This window comes from Lepisosteus platostomus, chromosome 2, assembly GCF_059453375.1.
Source record: "Lepisosteus platostomus isolate fLepPlt1 chromosome 2, fLepPlt1.hap1, whole genome shotgun sequence".
Classification (NCBI taxonomy): Eukaryota; Metazoa; Chordata; class Actinopteri; order Semionotiformes; family Lepisosteidae; genus Lepisosteus; species Lepisosteus platostomus.
Window position 1 is genome coordinate 73,813,883 of NC_142612.1, and position 13,504 is coordinate 73,827,386.

At 37.4% G+C, this 13,504-nt stretch overlaps 1 protein-coding gene across 2 annotated transcripts in view; it reads right to left on the minus strand.

The window, feature by feature from the left end:
- Window positions 1-3,276: 3,276 nt before the first annotated feature.
- The window catches only part of epha4l (eph receptor A4, like), a 44,986-nt gene continuing 34,758 nt past the window's right edge, over window positions 3,277-13,504 (minus strand). Inside the window, exons 9-18 of one of the 2 annotated variants that reach the window (XM_088617681.1) lie at window positions 13,321-13,379; window positions 13,026-13,139; window positions 12,745-12,930; window positions 10,501-10,562; window positions 10,041-10,250; window positions 9,684-9,860; window positions 8,951-9,144; window positions 7,384-7,539; window positions 6,254-7,145; window positions 3,277-4,531 (exon numbers count right to left, since the gene is read on the minus strand). In XM_088617681.1, coding sequence (XP_088473807.1) covers window positions 7,031-7,145; window positions 7,384-7,539; window positions 8,951-9,144; window positions 9,684-9,860; window positions 10,041-10,250; window positions 10,501-10,562; window positions 12,745-12,930; window positions 13,026-13,139; window positions 13,321-13,379 — 1,273 coding nt within the window. In that variant the 3' untranslated portion in view covers window positions 3,277-4,531; window positions 6,254-7,030. The remainder of the gene's footprint in view (window positions 4,532-6,253; window positions 7,146-7,383; window positions 7,540-8,950; window positions 9,145-9,683; window positions 9,861-10,040; window positions 10,251-10,500; window positions 10,563-12,744; window positions 12,931-13,025; window positions 13,140-13,320; window positions 13,380-13,504) is intronic. The other variant, XM_088617689.1, reaches the window with a different exon arrangement.

Below are 13,504 nucleotides of genomic sequence, written 5' to 3' on the forward strand. Positions count from 1 at the left end.
AACAAGTTAAAGGAGCTAAATCCAGAGAACTGGACGATTAAAAGGATATATTCCAAGCATTTAAATTCCTAAGGAGCATAGACAAAGTAAACCTACTGGATATTCAGTAGTGAAACAAAGACTCAGGATTCCAATTGGAAACTAATTATATAATAGGAAACACTTCCTTATTCAAAGAAATATGGGTGACAAGACAGGACCTACGCTCTGGACTCCAGGAAATGGCTGGATGAAATTTAAATTCACTGAGCTACTAGCCCACCAGATAATACAAAGAACCGTATCGTTTCTTCTTGTTTACAACCTTTTTTATGTTCTTGATCATAATGTTCTTAATCTATTTTTTTAGTGTGTGAGAAAATGGATGGAGATTGCATCATGGTGTAGGTGTGGCAGAACAGGAGAAAAAACTTGTTTATGAATGCATGTGTGTACACGCATCTTTACATGTGAGTATTTAAAGATTGTAACATACAGTATAGAGAGGACACGCAATATTAGCACACACAATAGGAATACTGTGTTTAAAAGTGCACAGGACATTAATTTTGCGAACCTAAAAATGACATAACTGATCCTGAAATAAAAATGGAAATTAAGTTAATCTGCATCAAAGATCAATCTGAAACAGGACTAAGCAATTTATGTGAATAGTTTCGTTTGAAAGGATTTTTTTTTACTCCTTGTGATTTATATGACTTTTTTTTAAATTCAGTAGAAGAGGTGTAAATTGAAGGTCTGTTGGATTGAGAAGATCACTCGCTTCATCATGAAAAACGTCTAATGTATATAATTTAAATCAATCTGATGTGCTATTTTAATAGGTTTCTTAATATAGGAGAGATATCTTAAGAAATAGTCTTAAATTCTTTGTGGTTTAAGCAGAAACTAATTTGCTTTTACTGTTCTCTCATCCTTTAATCTCTGAAATGTCAGAAATGTTAAGAGTTTTCTTGCTGAAAAACACTTTTCATATGTAAACTGTACTTGTACCAGTTTTATTTTCAGTGTAATCAATGAATTATGCACAATGTCAATTTTACATTTTCAATACATAGTCCTTGCAGATATATGTAGTATTACATACTTTGTGAGTACCTATTTATTTCCAAGCATTTACAGACTATTGCATTTATAATGCAAATATGTATATACAATTATGCCTTGAGAGTCAACATACCTACTTTATTCATTCTACAAGAGAAGTATGATTAGTTACATTTATATATGTAATTGCTGTTACTGCATCTTTCTCTATCATACTGAGTCTGTGCCATAAAATCTTTGTGAAATGTAAAGCACACATTTTAGATAACAAATGGAAGTGTTCAGTGTCTACAAACTGGTAAAAAGAGATCTTGTATTATGGGTGAGGAAATACATAAACATATTAGTTAATTAACTTAATCTTAAAGTAAAGTTTGTTTTGTTGGGGAAATGACATGGAATGTAAGTGTGCTGGGCAAATAAACCTGCACATATAGTAAATAAGCTACCTGGAATGTTTGAAAGGCACAGAAATCATTGTTCCTTCTTGATCATACACATAAATCACAAAATTGAGTAACATTACTGGTATTGATTTGCCTTCACAGAAAATTATAAGGGTGTGCCAATGTAATTACATCAGCACATTGCTCCTAGCTACAACACAGAACTCACAGACAAAAGCTGCTTTTCAGGCACAATATTGTTAGGTAATAAAAAAATGTATTCAAGTAAAATTATTGTTCACACCAGAGCACATAATTCATATTGTTTACTCAAGAATCTATACATTTTATGAATAAATATTCCTCCTGTGCTTGTCAAGGGAACAGATTTTAATAAAGCAAAACTCTGAGCATTTCACATTTGCTGGGATAAAAAAAAAATAGGCACGTGCTTTAAGATTACAAATCTTAAAAGGCCTCACGTACAATACCTTATTCAAATGTTATTTTAAGAATTTTTTTCAAATATATGCAGTCAGTAATGTGCCCTCTGTGAATCTTAAGTCAGGTTTTTGAGATCCTCATGGGAATTTAGGGAGTTATGGTTATTTATAGTTTGGGCTTCACTATATAGTAAAACAAAAGGGTAGCACTTTACTAACAAAAGCATTTTAATATTTAAAGCTTTATCTATTTTGTACCTGTTTATGATACAAATAACAGAAAAATGTATTACAATCATAGGTTTGGGCTTTTAAAGCCACAGCAGACCGATTGTAAGGATACAACCAATGGATGATAGTTTGATGATTCTGATTATCCATTTTTATAACACAAGCCTTACAAATCCATTAAAAGTCCTGCATTGAATGCTTTTGTCATGTGTTTTCATCCATACAGCAATTTCTATATCATTTTTATGAATGAGCATAAATGTACATGTCACGGTGAACGACTGGTATCGCAATCGATGTCAAGAGTTTAAGCAAGAGCGATGCTTCTTTAAGATGGAACTGTGATGTCTGCCAAAGCGAGATTTGATGGATCTTGTTGCAAAAGTTAATCAGCATGGGGTTTTGTGGAGCTGTATATACTAGTAAATAAATATTTCAAGTGTGCACGCAAGGGGGAAAGGTCGAAGATTTATTTAATTTGGCGTCATTTAAACAGTCATTGGGCGACAGGTATCAGATTCGGAGTACAAGGGCTCAGAAATCGAAAACTTAAATGTGGTCCATTCATTATAAATGAAATGTGATCAAAAGCAGCAGCTGCCAGCCAAACCCTGACCTGTGTTTCAGTGGACTGCACACTGCGAGGATAAACACTTCTTGATTATCGAGTGCACGTATCTGTTCCTGTTGCCAAGTCTGTTTCACAGACAGTGTATTGCAATCAGCACAAAATACACATAACACGGCGACATTATGACCTGCAATGTGTTTGAAAATATATCCTAGCTATGTTTGGTCTGAATTTTTACGTAAGTAAACTAAACACGAGCAACTGACAGTGTGCATTTTCTGTTAGAAGGTAAAAAGGCTGCTGGTTTTTCAAAGGGAAGAAAAAGATCTAAGCTAGGGTACAAGCTTTGCTAAATAACAACAGCAGCACCAGCAGAGATGTGTACCCCCTTGTGTAACACAAGTTTAAATCAATTAGATGTGGTAGTATGACAACTTACTTTTGAAAAAAAACTATGATGAAAACAAGACATAGGCTATTACAACCCACTTTACAGACTGCCTTCAGAAATACTGTTTGAAGTGCCGTTTAAAATTACACAATATTTTCCATTCACACAGCTTACAACCTATAAATCAAATGCAGATGAAGACAGGGATTTTATACAGTATCTACTTTATTAAGAATGCACTTTGCACTCCTTTGCTCTCCTTTCACTATTATTTTACAATTTACAAACTAGGTATAAAAGACCATAAATAAATGACATAAGTTACATGTACCTAAAAATCATCAAAACAAAGAAATTAAAAAAAAAACAAATAAAAAAGTTAATCTATATGTCTAGCTCAATTGGCATCTGAAATCTGAATGCAAACAACATCAATGAAAAAAAAAAACATTGTTAGGATTTCTGTAATAAACTAAATTAAAATGCATCATACAGTACATTCTATTTTACTCCCCCAACAGTCCTTGCATATTCCAAACAGGTCCTTAAAAGGATTAAAACAATCAAACATAATTAAGATGTAACTCTCATTCATATTAATTGGCTTTGAAAGGTGTGGCTATTGTTGGATGCAAAAAAAAACAAAACACTTGGAAACAGGTCAAGAAACATTTGGTACACATGGAAGAACAAAAAACACTCGCTGTCCTTCGGTATTCCCTTTTTGAAAACATTCCTGCAGTAAGTTTAAAGTACATACTCGTCTCATTCCGCAAAGGAAATGCTGAACTCTTTTCCTGAAGAAACCCATTTTCATCTGAACTTGAGCACCATCCTGCAAGCGCAAGATGAAAGTTGCACACTCTGTCAGTTGTCCAGCTAGCTCAGCTTTAGGTCCATTGTACTTAAAATAATCTGAAGACAGCTGAAGCTCACTTTGATGCCATCAGTACCCATAAAGCCTTTCTTTTTTAATGATGCTCATGGACATACTGATAATTCCAAGAACTGTACCTATATGTCTTTGAGTGACAAAGACTCAGGATCTTTTTTATTATTATAATTATTATTGAATAAAAGGTCTGACACACCTAGATTTACCTACAGCACTTTGAAGATATTGGTCACATACAAACGCAGCATTGACATGCAACATAAAAAACACAACGAAAACAAAATTTGGGGAGATTGAAGGATTGCCTTCCATTATTTTACATTCCTCTGTAGTTTTTTTTTTCTTTTAAGAAAAAGATTCCAGACACTGAATTCAGGCCTCTTGGGAAGTCGTGTAGCAAGCCTGCACAGTAGCTTGCTTTGTCCCGGGATCCACTGCAAAGTGGAGCAGATTCCAATGGGAATGAAAATACTTCTTACTCCACTGCTGAATGTATTTTTTCCTGTTTTGAGATAGGGTTGTGACTTTCATCGGCTCAGGCAGTTAGATTAGTTCTCCTGAAAGAAACTGCAGAAAAGAAGGAAAAGGGATCCTTTAGGGTTGCATATTCAAAAAAACTTGCTAATAAAACCTGACCTTTAAATCCTTAAATTGCAATGTAAACTCCTTCATTTGCATAATTCTTGAATGATAATTAACCATTACTGACTGGTCTTAATTGTTTTTATCTGCTAATACACTTGTTACGTTTGTGTGTTTAAACAAAATGTCAGCTGAATATTATTTTATTTTGCAATTCCGAAAATCATTGTGAGGAAGCCCTATACTGAAATCTATAGAAAATGACCACTTACTCCTTAATTAATAATCATTACTCAGGCTGAAACACTATAATTATGTTATAGTGAAATAATTTTGTGGAACGTGTTATTTCTGAGCTGTTCAAATGACACAGTATAGTTTCTAGTAAATGAGAAAAAACTTGATATTTCAAGTCTATGGAGGTACCTTACCTCTACAAATTAAAATACATTAAAATCAGCTACTTTTATTTTTTGGCATAGAAAGCACAGGAAGTGAAAGGGGAGGGAGACCTCAAGAAAACAGGGCTCAGGTGTAGAGGATACAGTTTACAGCCTAACCACTTTGTATTAGACAACCAATCTAAAATCTGGTCTCTGGCTAAGTGTTTAATATTTTCTTAAGGTTTTACTATATTCTGGATAATGCATGACAAATAAGACCTGAAGATACTGCCCTATCACTCTCTTAACAAAAAACAATACAGCCTGAAAAGACTATTCTTGTTTTAAATGATCTGAGATTACAGGACAGAACATTCAGTCATTAGGTGATTCTCAGCTGATCCTTCCTCCTTAAATTACGACATGTTGAGGATTCTTTTTCTGTAACTCCTAAATTTAGTGCATTAGTGGATCTATGAAGCTTAGCCTGCCTTCATTTTAATCCCTGTGGGCACTGCAGTTTGGGATTTTCACAAGATAGACTGCATACACACCACTGCTTTGCAATACAAAGCACCACACAATGACTTGAAGAGGAATGGAGCTGTTAAAATGGAAACCAAAGCCATAGACACAGTCATTAGCATTCTGTATCCGTCATCCCAGAACACCTGGATGTATCCAGTGTGATGCAATGTTTCATGTTTCACAGTGAAAACGAGTTTTAAGAAGGTAGGACGTTAGCACCATATCTCATGAAAAAGCTACGCTCTAGAACAAATTAAAAACGCAACTTTACAACACTGAACTCCTGATTGTGAGCCGACTCTATTTGTCAGGAAATGTTGTAGTGCAACCTCCTCCCTAATGTTTAAGAGACTTTTCCTAGCTTTAAATGCAGGCTTAAATTACTATGAACTAACACACTGGCACCAAACATTTCTAACTCAAAAGAAAGTGGCATGCCAACTAAAATGTTCAATTCCTTGTTAACACAAAATATAAACTACTACAACTAAAAATAATAACAACATTGCAACGAGTTATAAATGATGTGTAAGGCAATCATTTCCCACAAAAATATAGTCCACTCTCCTTACAACTTGTAAGTGCTTCTAGCTCAATTCAGGGATACATTCACTCTAACAGAGATAGCTCCCCTAGGGATAATACAGCCATAGCAAAGCAGTAGAGTTTCGATGTTTTCGTAGCTAGGTTTCTTGGCTAGTCTACATCTGCAAAAGATAAATATGCGCCTATGGAGATATCAGTCAACTAAAAAAATTCAGAGAGGATAGATATGCGAGGTACGTTTAATGCTCACCATAATGCAACAAGGATGGCTCTTTCAGATGAGTAAGGCAAGATATTTTTCACCAACATGCAACAGTTCACTCTTGCAGGAATGTTTAGTGGTCATTTGAAGTGACGGTAAAACTTGATAAAAAGCTGCAAAAGGCTGAAACCGAGAGTTTCTTGTTTTAATTGTTTTTCCAATTGTGAGGCCCAGACAACTGTTCTTCTCCCCAGCAGTCGACGGGCATGTTCAGTGATGTTCGATCAAACACTTTGCAACTTTGGATGCAGGTCCCAGAATTCCATCATGAAAGCAGATTCTGCTCAGGAGAAGACCTCGTTGTACTGAATTGGCAACTATTTCCGATCAGATCTAAAACATTTTTTGCGACATCCTGAGGAAATGCTTTCTTTTTTAAAAAAAAAGCTGCTTTTTTTGCAGTTCACCCAACAGACATAACAGTGATTAAAGTTCAGCTGTAGACAATGTATGGCAGCAAATTTGAAATATTTGAACAGTTTATAAAATCACGTCCATGGTTCTTCGCCAAAGTTCAAGAATTGCCAAAAAAGAGAATGATGTTCGCCTTCCACCATTATGCTGTAGGCACTCCATTAAGGCCCTTAAATTCAGAACGCTGTCATCAAACAAACAATGCTTCAAACAAAAATATCCTAACATCAAAGGGCAGGGATGAAGTTGTAAAAGTGCCATTTTTTCTTTTATTTCAATTAAAGTGCATGGATGAGGTAAACTAATTTGTTTTTCTTAAAAAAAAGTTTTGAGTTTTTATTAATTATGGGCTCAGACAGGAACCATTCGTCCTTGAATCTGTTGCATTTGGGTCCGCATTCCTTGGACACTGCTCAGGATCTTGCTCTGGTGTGCAGCTGAAGTAATTCCAATTCTGCCCATGTCCCTGTTTATATGGAAACAAACAAAATATGGAAAATTAGATTCAAATTTGTTTAATGTAGGGATTATAAAAGCCCAATTAACCAGGCCTTCTTTGAACAGGCCCTTTGTGTTTTCTTAGTATAGCTGGCCTTGAATACTGGCCATTTTTTTTGTATGTTCTGTAATAATAAACAAAGCAAAATTCAAAGCTTGGTAATCACAAGGTAGACTAAACAACGTGATTCCGAAACTGTACTCACTCTTGGTTCATGTGTACTACAGCTTCCAGAGTGGTATACCCAGCGGCAGTGAAGTTATCTTTATATTTTTCCATCTTGATGGCTTGAAGCCAGTCGCCCACAGACCCCAGTGAGGAAAATTCAGGACTGCTGGGATCAAGGAGTGTCGTGTTGGGTCTGTGAATGCAAATCAAGAGTGTTACAAGACATTTCATATTTATCCACCAAACAGACTAGATAAGCCAAACAGCCTCCTCTTCTTTGTCACCTTTCTTATGCTCTTATGACTTTCCAGTTACCCTTCACAAATTAACACATACATCTAGAAAAATGGATTGTTTCCTGATTACACATACAATTTAAGCTGAGCATCAGTCATATATATATATTTATTAGAATAACACTTCATTTTTTAAAACAGAAACTATTCCTTTCTTTTTAAGTATCACTTAGTATTCCACCGCTGTGTTGAGTAACCAATTATAATTATTCATCTTCTCATATTGCATTAGCAGCGCAGCACATTGGGCAAGTCTGTGGTCTCTTAACTGGTAGGGTGTGATTTCATGTCTCTAGTGCAGACAATGGTGTTGAACCTTGAGTGAGGTAGTTCATGCCTGACTGCACCAGTCCACCCAACTATATAAACAGGCACCAGCATCGCTGGGGGTAATCCCTGCAATGGACCAGCCCCCTGCCCAGGGGAGAAATCGAAGGCTAATGGATCGCCTAATAACGCCATGGAAACCAGGATAAGATCTGGCCTAATGACCCAATCTGGGTTGGATATGGAAATGACCTCATTTACGTATTGAACATAAAGTAAACAGAGAGTAGAAGCGATGGAAATTAATGCTTCTGTCTGTGAGTAGCAATTATCAAATAAAGTCTTGCAAAATCTACTCAGGAGATATGTAGCGCCACATGGCTAGACCATGGCTTATTGATCGTGTTATGATCTGAAAGTAACGTAGTTTACGACACAAAAGTCATGATTTTAAAGAAGATTCACTTCACCATTTCCATTTCTGTTAATATGTACATAATTAATTGGCTTTTGGTTCTTATGCATAAAGATTTTTCTGGCCACTTGTACTGAAAAAGGGTTAAATTACAACATTATCCCTTTGGAATGTGAAATATAAAGTCCTCTTCCCTCAGAAGGCAATATGTATAGGAACAAGTAAGAGGTTTGAAAAGAGAAAAAAGGAAACACCAGTTTTGGTGGTGGAGCCTTCTTCGGGTGTCATGAAATGAATGTAAGCCACTCCATTTTTAAAGCGCTACTGGACTTTTGGCACCTAAATCACACATTGGACCCTGTAATAATGACCACATCTATATAAATTATCTCGACTGAAAAGAAGAAAAAAAAATCCAAGGCTAACTTCTCCCGATGCTACACTGGGGGAGCTCATCGAAATTCATCAGTTGTGTATGAAGTGGAATTGGCCACAACTTCCCAATCTGTTAAGGATCGAGGCACATGATTTGGTAAATACAGCAATTTGTGCCCGCTCCAGCTTGCTTGTCACATCCAATCGAGTCTCCAATACATCACGGTTAGTAAACGTGTCCCGTTAGTGACCTTGTGTTCTCTGCGCCCGTTCTCTTCAGGCTGTTGGGGTTGCGGATCAGTTTGTCCAGCATGTTGACGATCTGTCCAAACTTGGGCCTGTCGCTGCGCTCCTTCTGCCAGCAGTCGAGCATCAGCTGGTGCAGAGCAACAGGGCAGTCCATAGGTGGGGGCAAGCGGTACCCCTCCTCAATGGCTTTGATTACCTAGAGGAGAAGACAGTGCACAGTTCAGACACGTAGCAAGGCCTGGGACTCAAACAGTGGTGCATGACAACAAGCTGAAACAACGGTATTCTTCTTACCATTCGTTAACTCATTTAAGTGCCAGTATGAGCCGTTTATGAAAACCCACTCTTCCCAGCTGCTCTTGAAAAACAACTTTTATACTCACTAGGTACCTCATTGCAAGCCCTAAACTGCAAAAGGAAAGCTAGGTTCTTAGGAGGAATAATTGAAAAAGAATACACAGTTCTTAAGCATATTAGCTTGCTTTGACCTATTTGAATTAATTTCTCCAAGCAATTTCTCAGTCGTATCCAATATTCATGCTGGTTTAGTTTGATAACTCCCAGCTTCTTACATGGCATTCCTGAATTAATTAACATTTTCTTTCAGATTAAGTAAAATCCCCTACTACTTTAATTAAAAAAACTCAGTGCCCTCCCAGTTTTGCAGCAATAAATTAGTAAGAAAAAAATCAATAAGGCAAGAGGTTAAAAAATTGTGCGTAAAATCTGACTTACATCCTGGTTGGACATATCCCAGTAAGGTCTCTCTCCATATGACATCACTTCCCACATAACAATCCCATAACTCCACACGTCACTGGCTGAGGTGAACTTCCGATATGCAATTGCTTCTGGGGCTGTCCATCGGATTGGTATTTTCCCACCCTGTGATTGATATGTTCCTGTTATTTCCTTTTAAAAAAATATCAGACATCACTAAAAATCCATTTAAATCTAAGTGTGTTTGCCAGAAAATTATCTAAGTACAGAGAAACATCTGTAGGCAGTAATATCCACTGTGGGCTGTGTAATCATTATTTCCTCATAAATACAGTAACCTGAGATAAACAGATAATGTTCTGATCATCTTACCCTTGTAGTGTAAGCTGCCTCTGGGTCATCTTCCAAAACCCTAGACATCCCAAAGTCTGACACTTTGCAGACTAAGTTACTATTAACCAGAATATTCCGAGCAGCCAGATCCCGATGCACGTAGCTCATGTCAGAGAGGTACTTCATTCCAGAAGCTATTCCACGCAGAATTCCGACCAGCTGAATGACTGTGAATCTCCCATCATTTTTCTATAAAACACCAAGAATGACTACTGGTTAACAGCATTCACTAAATGCCCTACATGACCTTGTCATTCTTCTGTTTAATCCTGATTCTGCCATCGCATATTCAAGGAGTTTAGCATTTCATGTGGGCTTTTTTAACAAAGACAGTCGTACACATTTAGAAATCTGGTACCAGGAGAATTATTATCTAGCTCGCTGGGAACGCCTGCATGTAAAATAGTGGAATACATCATCATCTTGATGGATGACTTACCCTAAGGAATGTATCCAAGGATCCATTCTCCATGTATTCTGTGATGATCATTACAGGTTTACCTGGAATGGGAGTAAAAAAAAGACAATTATGTAGCAAACAGTTCATCTAATGAGATTAAAAAATGCAGCCCACAGTAGCACTGGCACTACATCAGTCTTGTACAGTCTAATTTAATTAAAAATGCCAAACTTGTGCCTCTGTTGGATGAATTATTTAGGAATGTGTTGGCTTCCATCTGCCACATTAACCCTTTGCTAGTGTTGCCGAGGAGGGAATTTATTTGGAAAAAAATCCCAGCGGGGCTTCATGATTTGCCTAGGCACTCATGCACGCTGAAATCCCTCGCTTTCTAAAGTCAGCCGGCGCATTCTGTGGAGCGCTTTACTAAGTTAACACACTGCAGTCACCAACCCATGTGCTTCACACAGTATGGCAATGTTTTCCTGGAACACAGATTTCGGATAAATGAAAAAAAAACAGACCCGAGAAAGATCCTCTTTTGTAAGCGATGGCGGATCTAAAAGAATTCGAGTATTCAGACATTACATTTTTGTTCTTTTTAAATTCTGGTCACCACAGGTATTAAGATTTATTACCTCCTCCAGATGTATTCTCCTCACGTATTTGGAACTATATTTATGACACTAGTTTTCAGACATCTTCTTTTACTTAGCAGGATTCTAGATTTATAGGGTGCTGCTTTTGAGGGAGTAAAATCAGCCCACAGCACACAATGCAAAGAGAGGCCCAGAACTGCATACATAAGGAATGGTAAGCCCTCTATAGTTGTAAAGTACAGCTTCACTATGTACCACCTTTGTATGCAGTCTCAATAGCCTAAAGTTGCTGAAGCGACAGTTCAAAATCAAGTTGGAAAATGCATGCCCTCTGCCTCCACATCTTATTTGCATTTTAATTTTTTGTTTACTGAATACGTCAATTTATCCTAGCTATCGCAAATGAGACAGGGAGTGAAGGAGATGAATACCTTATTACCTAGCACTGATTGGGCGCTGCCAAAGCTTCAGAAGGCCATGCCTATTATAGAAGAGAACTGCCTGCTGGGAGGCGCACAATGGCACACAATAGGTCAGCTCCCTCATATTAGAAATTGGAATGATAATTTTAATTTAGCAGTAGCTACATTATGCAAATGACCCAATCCATTTATCACCTCCAACTCAAACAGCATTTAACAGTTGTGGGTTTTTAATGTTTCGCCGGGACAATAAAAAAGAAGAGCCTACTCCCATCCTCAGACTGTTTTTTTTTAAAGGACTGTTTTAACCACGATTAACAATTAAAAATATTTAATTGCCCCCGCTGTAAAAGCGTTAAAAGCGGGTGAGCAGGCCACCTTTAATACAGTGCGAATTTTTGTAATTAAAATAATGGATTTTTAAAAGATTCCACCGACACACTCGGCTGTAAAAGGGTAATTTGTTTGATGAAAACTAAATCTCGCCAAAGAACGTAAAACAACAAAAAAATTAGCAGAACAGCTACAATGTTTGCATGCATTTGTTCCTCCGTTCTTACTCTTTGCTTACTTTCCTTTACAGATACTGGCATTATTTTCAATAATTCATTACTGTGACCGCACTGCACAGCTAAGCCTTAGAATAACACAGCCATCACACTGCCCTGCCACTTGTGGGAACTGACAGCATTTGCCTGCACACAACACTGGCTGCTGCAAGTACCCTTCTATGCTCTGTAGTAACTGCATCCTTTTATTATGTAGGCACAATGTAGATAATGATCAAAACTGTGGAACCTCCCTTGTTCACATGAGTTTGAATGACAGAACTCAAGCTTATCTTCACAGAAAGATAAAAGCTCTTTCTGTCACACACATTGCACTGGTCTATCCATCTGTCTCTTGCTTTCTTCTGACGGTTTTTCTAGTCTAACATACACGTACGAGATGGATTTGAAAGAACGAAAAGTTGAAAACACATACACATATACCCAACGGCACATACACATGCACATCAGGTATTCATTTCAGTAAAACCAAAATCGGACGCAAGCTGTCTTGGAGATAGGATATCGCTTTAAACCATAAACTCATTTAAAGATGACAACAAGATTAATGACTGGTACAACGCACAGATTTGTGCATATTAGCTATCACGTGATCTGCTCCATCTGTTGTTTTCCCAGGGAAGAAGGTGCAGATTTCGTTTGGTCTTCGCACTCTAGTGGGTTGGTTCGGATGGTTTTCAGGTTTCCACTTACATTTGGTCACGACTCCCTCCAGGTGGATGATGTTAGGGTGGTCAAACTGTCCCATGATGCTCGCCTCGCTCAGGAAGTCCCGCCTCTGCTTGTCCGTATAGCCGGCCTTCAGGGTCTTGATGGCCACACAGATTTCTCTTTTCCCTGGCATTTTCAGCCGTCCACTGCACACCTCTCCAAACTCCCCTGCAAGTATGACAAACAGCCAGAACTGTCAAAGCCAGGAAAGCAAGTAAGGATGTAGGTAGGTTTTTTTTGGAAGGAGAAATCTCTTCACTTACCAATTCCAATGACTTTTTCGATCTTAATGCAAGACGCATCGATTTCTTTGGCAAACTCTCGAACAGCCTGGTTGGGATCCTCGTAAGTAAAGGGATCAACATATATTCTAACACCTGCCAAAGAAAACTCCGGTTAGACAAGATGATAAATGTGCAACACATGCTTTCAATTTTTACTTGTGCATTGGCTCCAATATTTCCTTACACAATTGATCTCTGTTTACATCAATAATATTACTTTATATCATTAATCATTGCTATTTCTTTTTCTTCCATAACGCACTGCAAGTATTACCTTGGTGTAAGTGCTTCTCCTCATCTGCGTCTTGTTTGGCCTTGCTGTATTTGCTTCTCCTAGAAATCAAAAAAAAAAGTTAATGGAAAAGATGTTTACGCCACGCAGCAAGATCTTAGTGATTGCTCTTTTAACAACAGAACTCGTCTCTGAAACTAAGTGGGAAACCTCTAAAAGTCTAAGA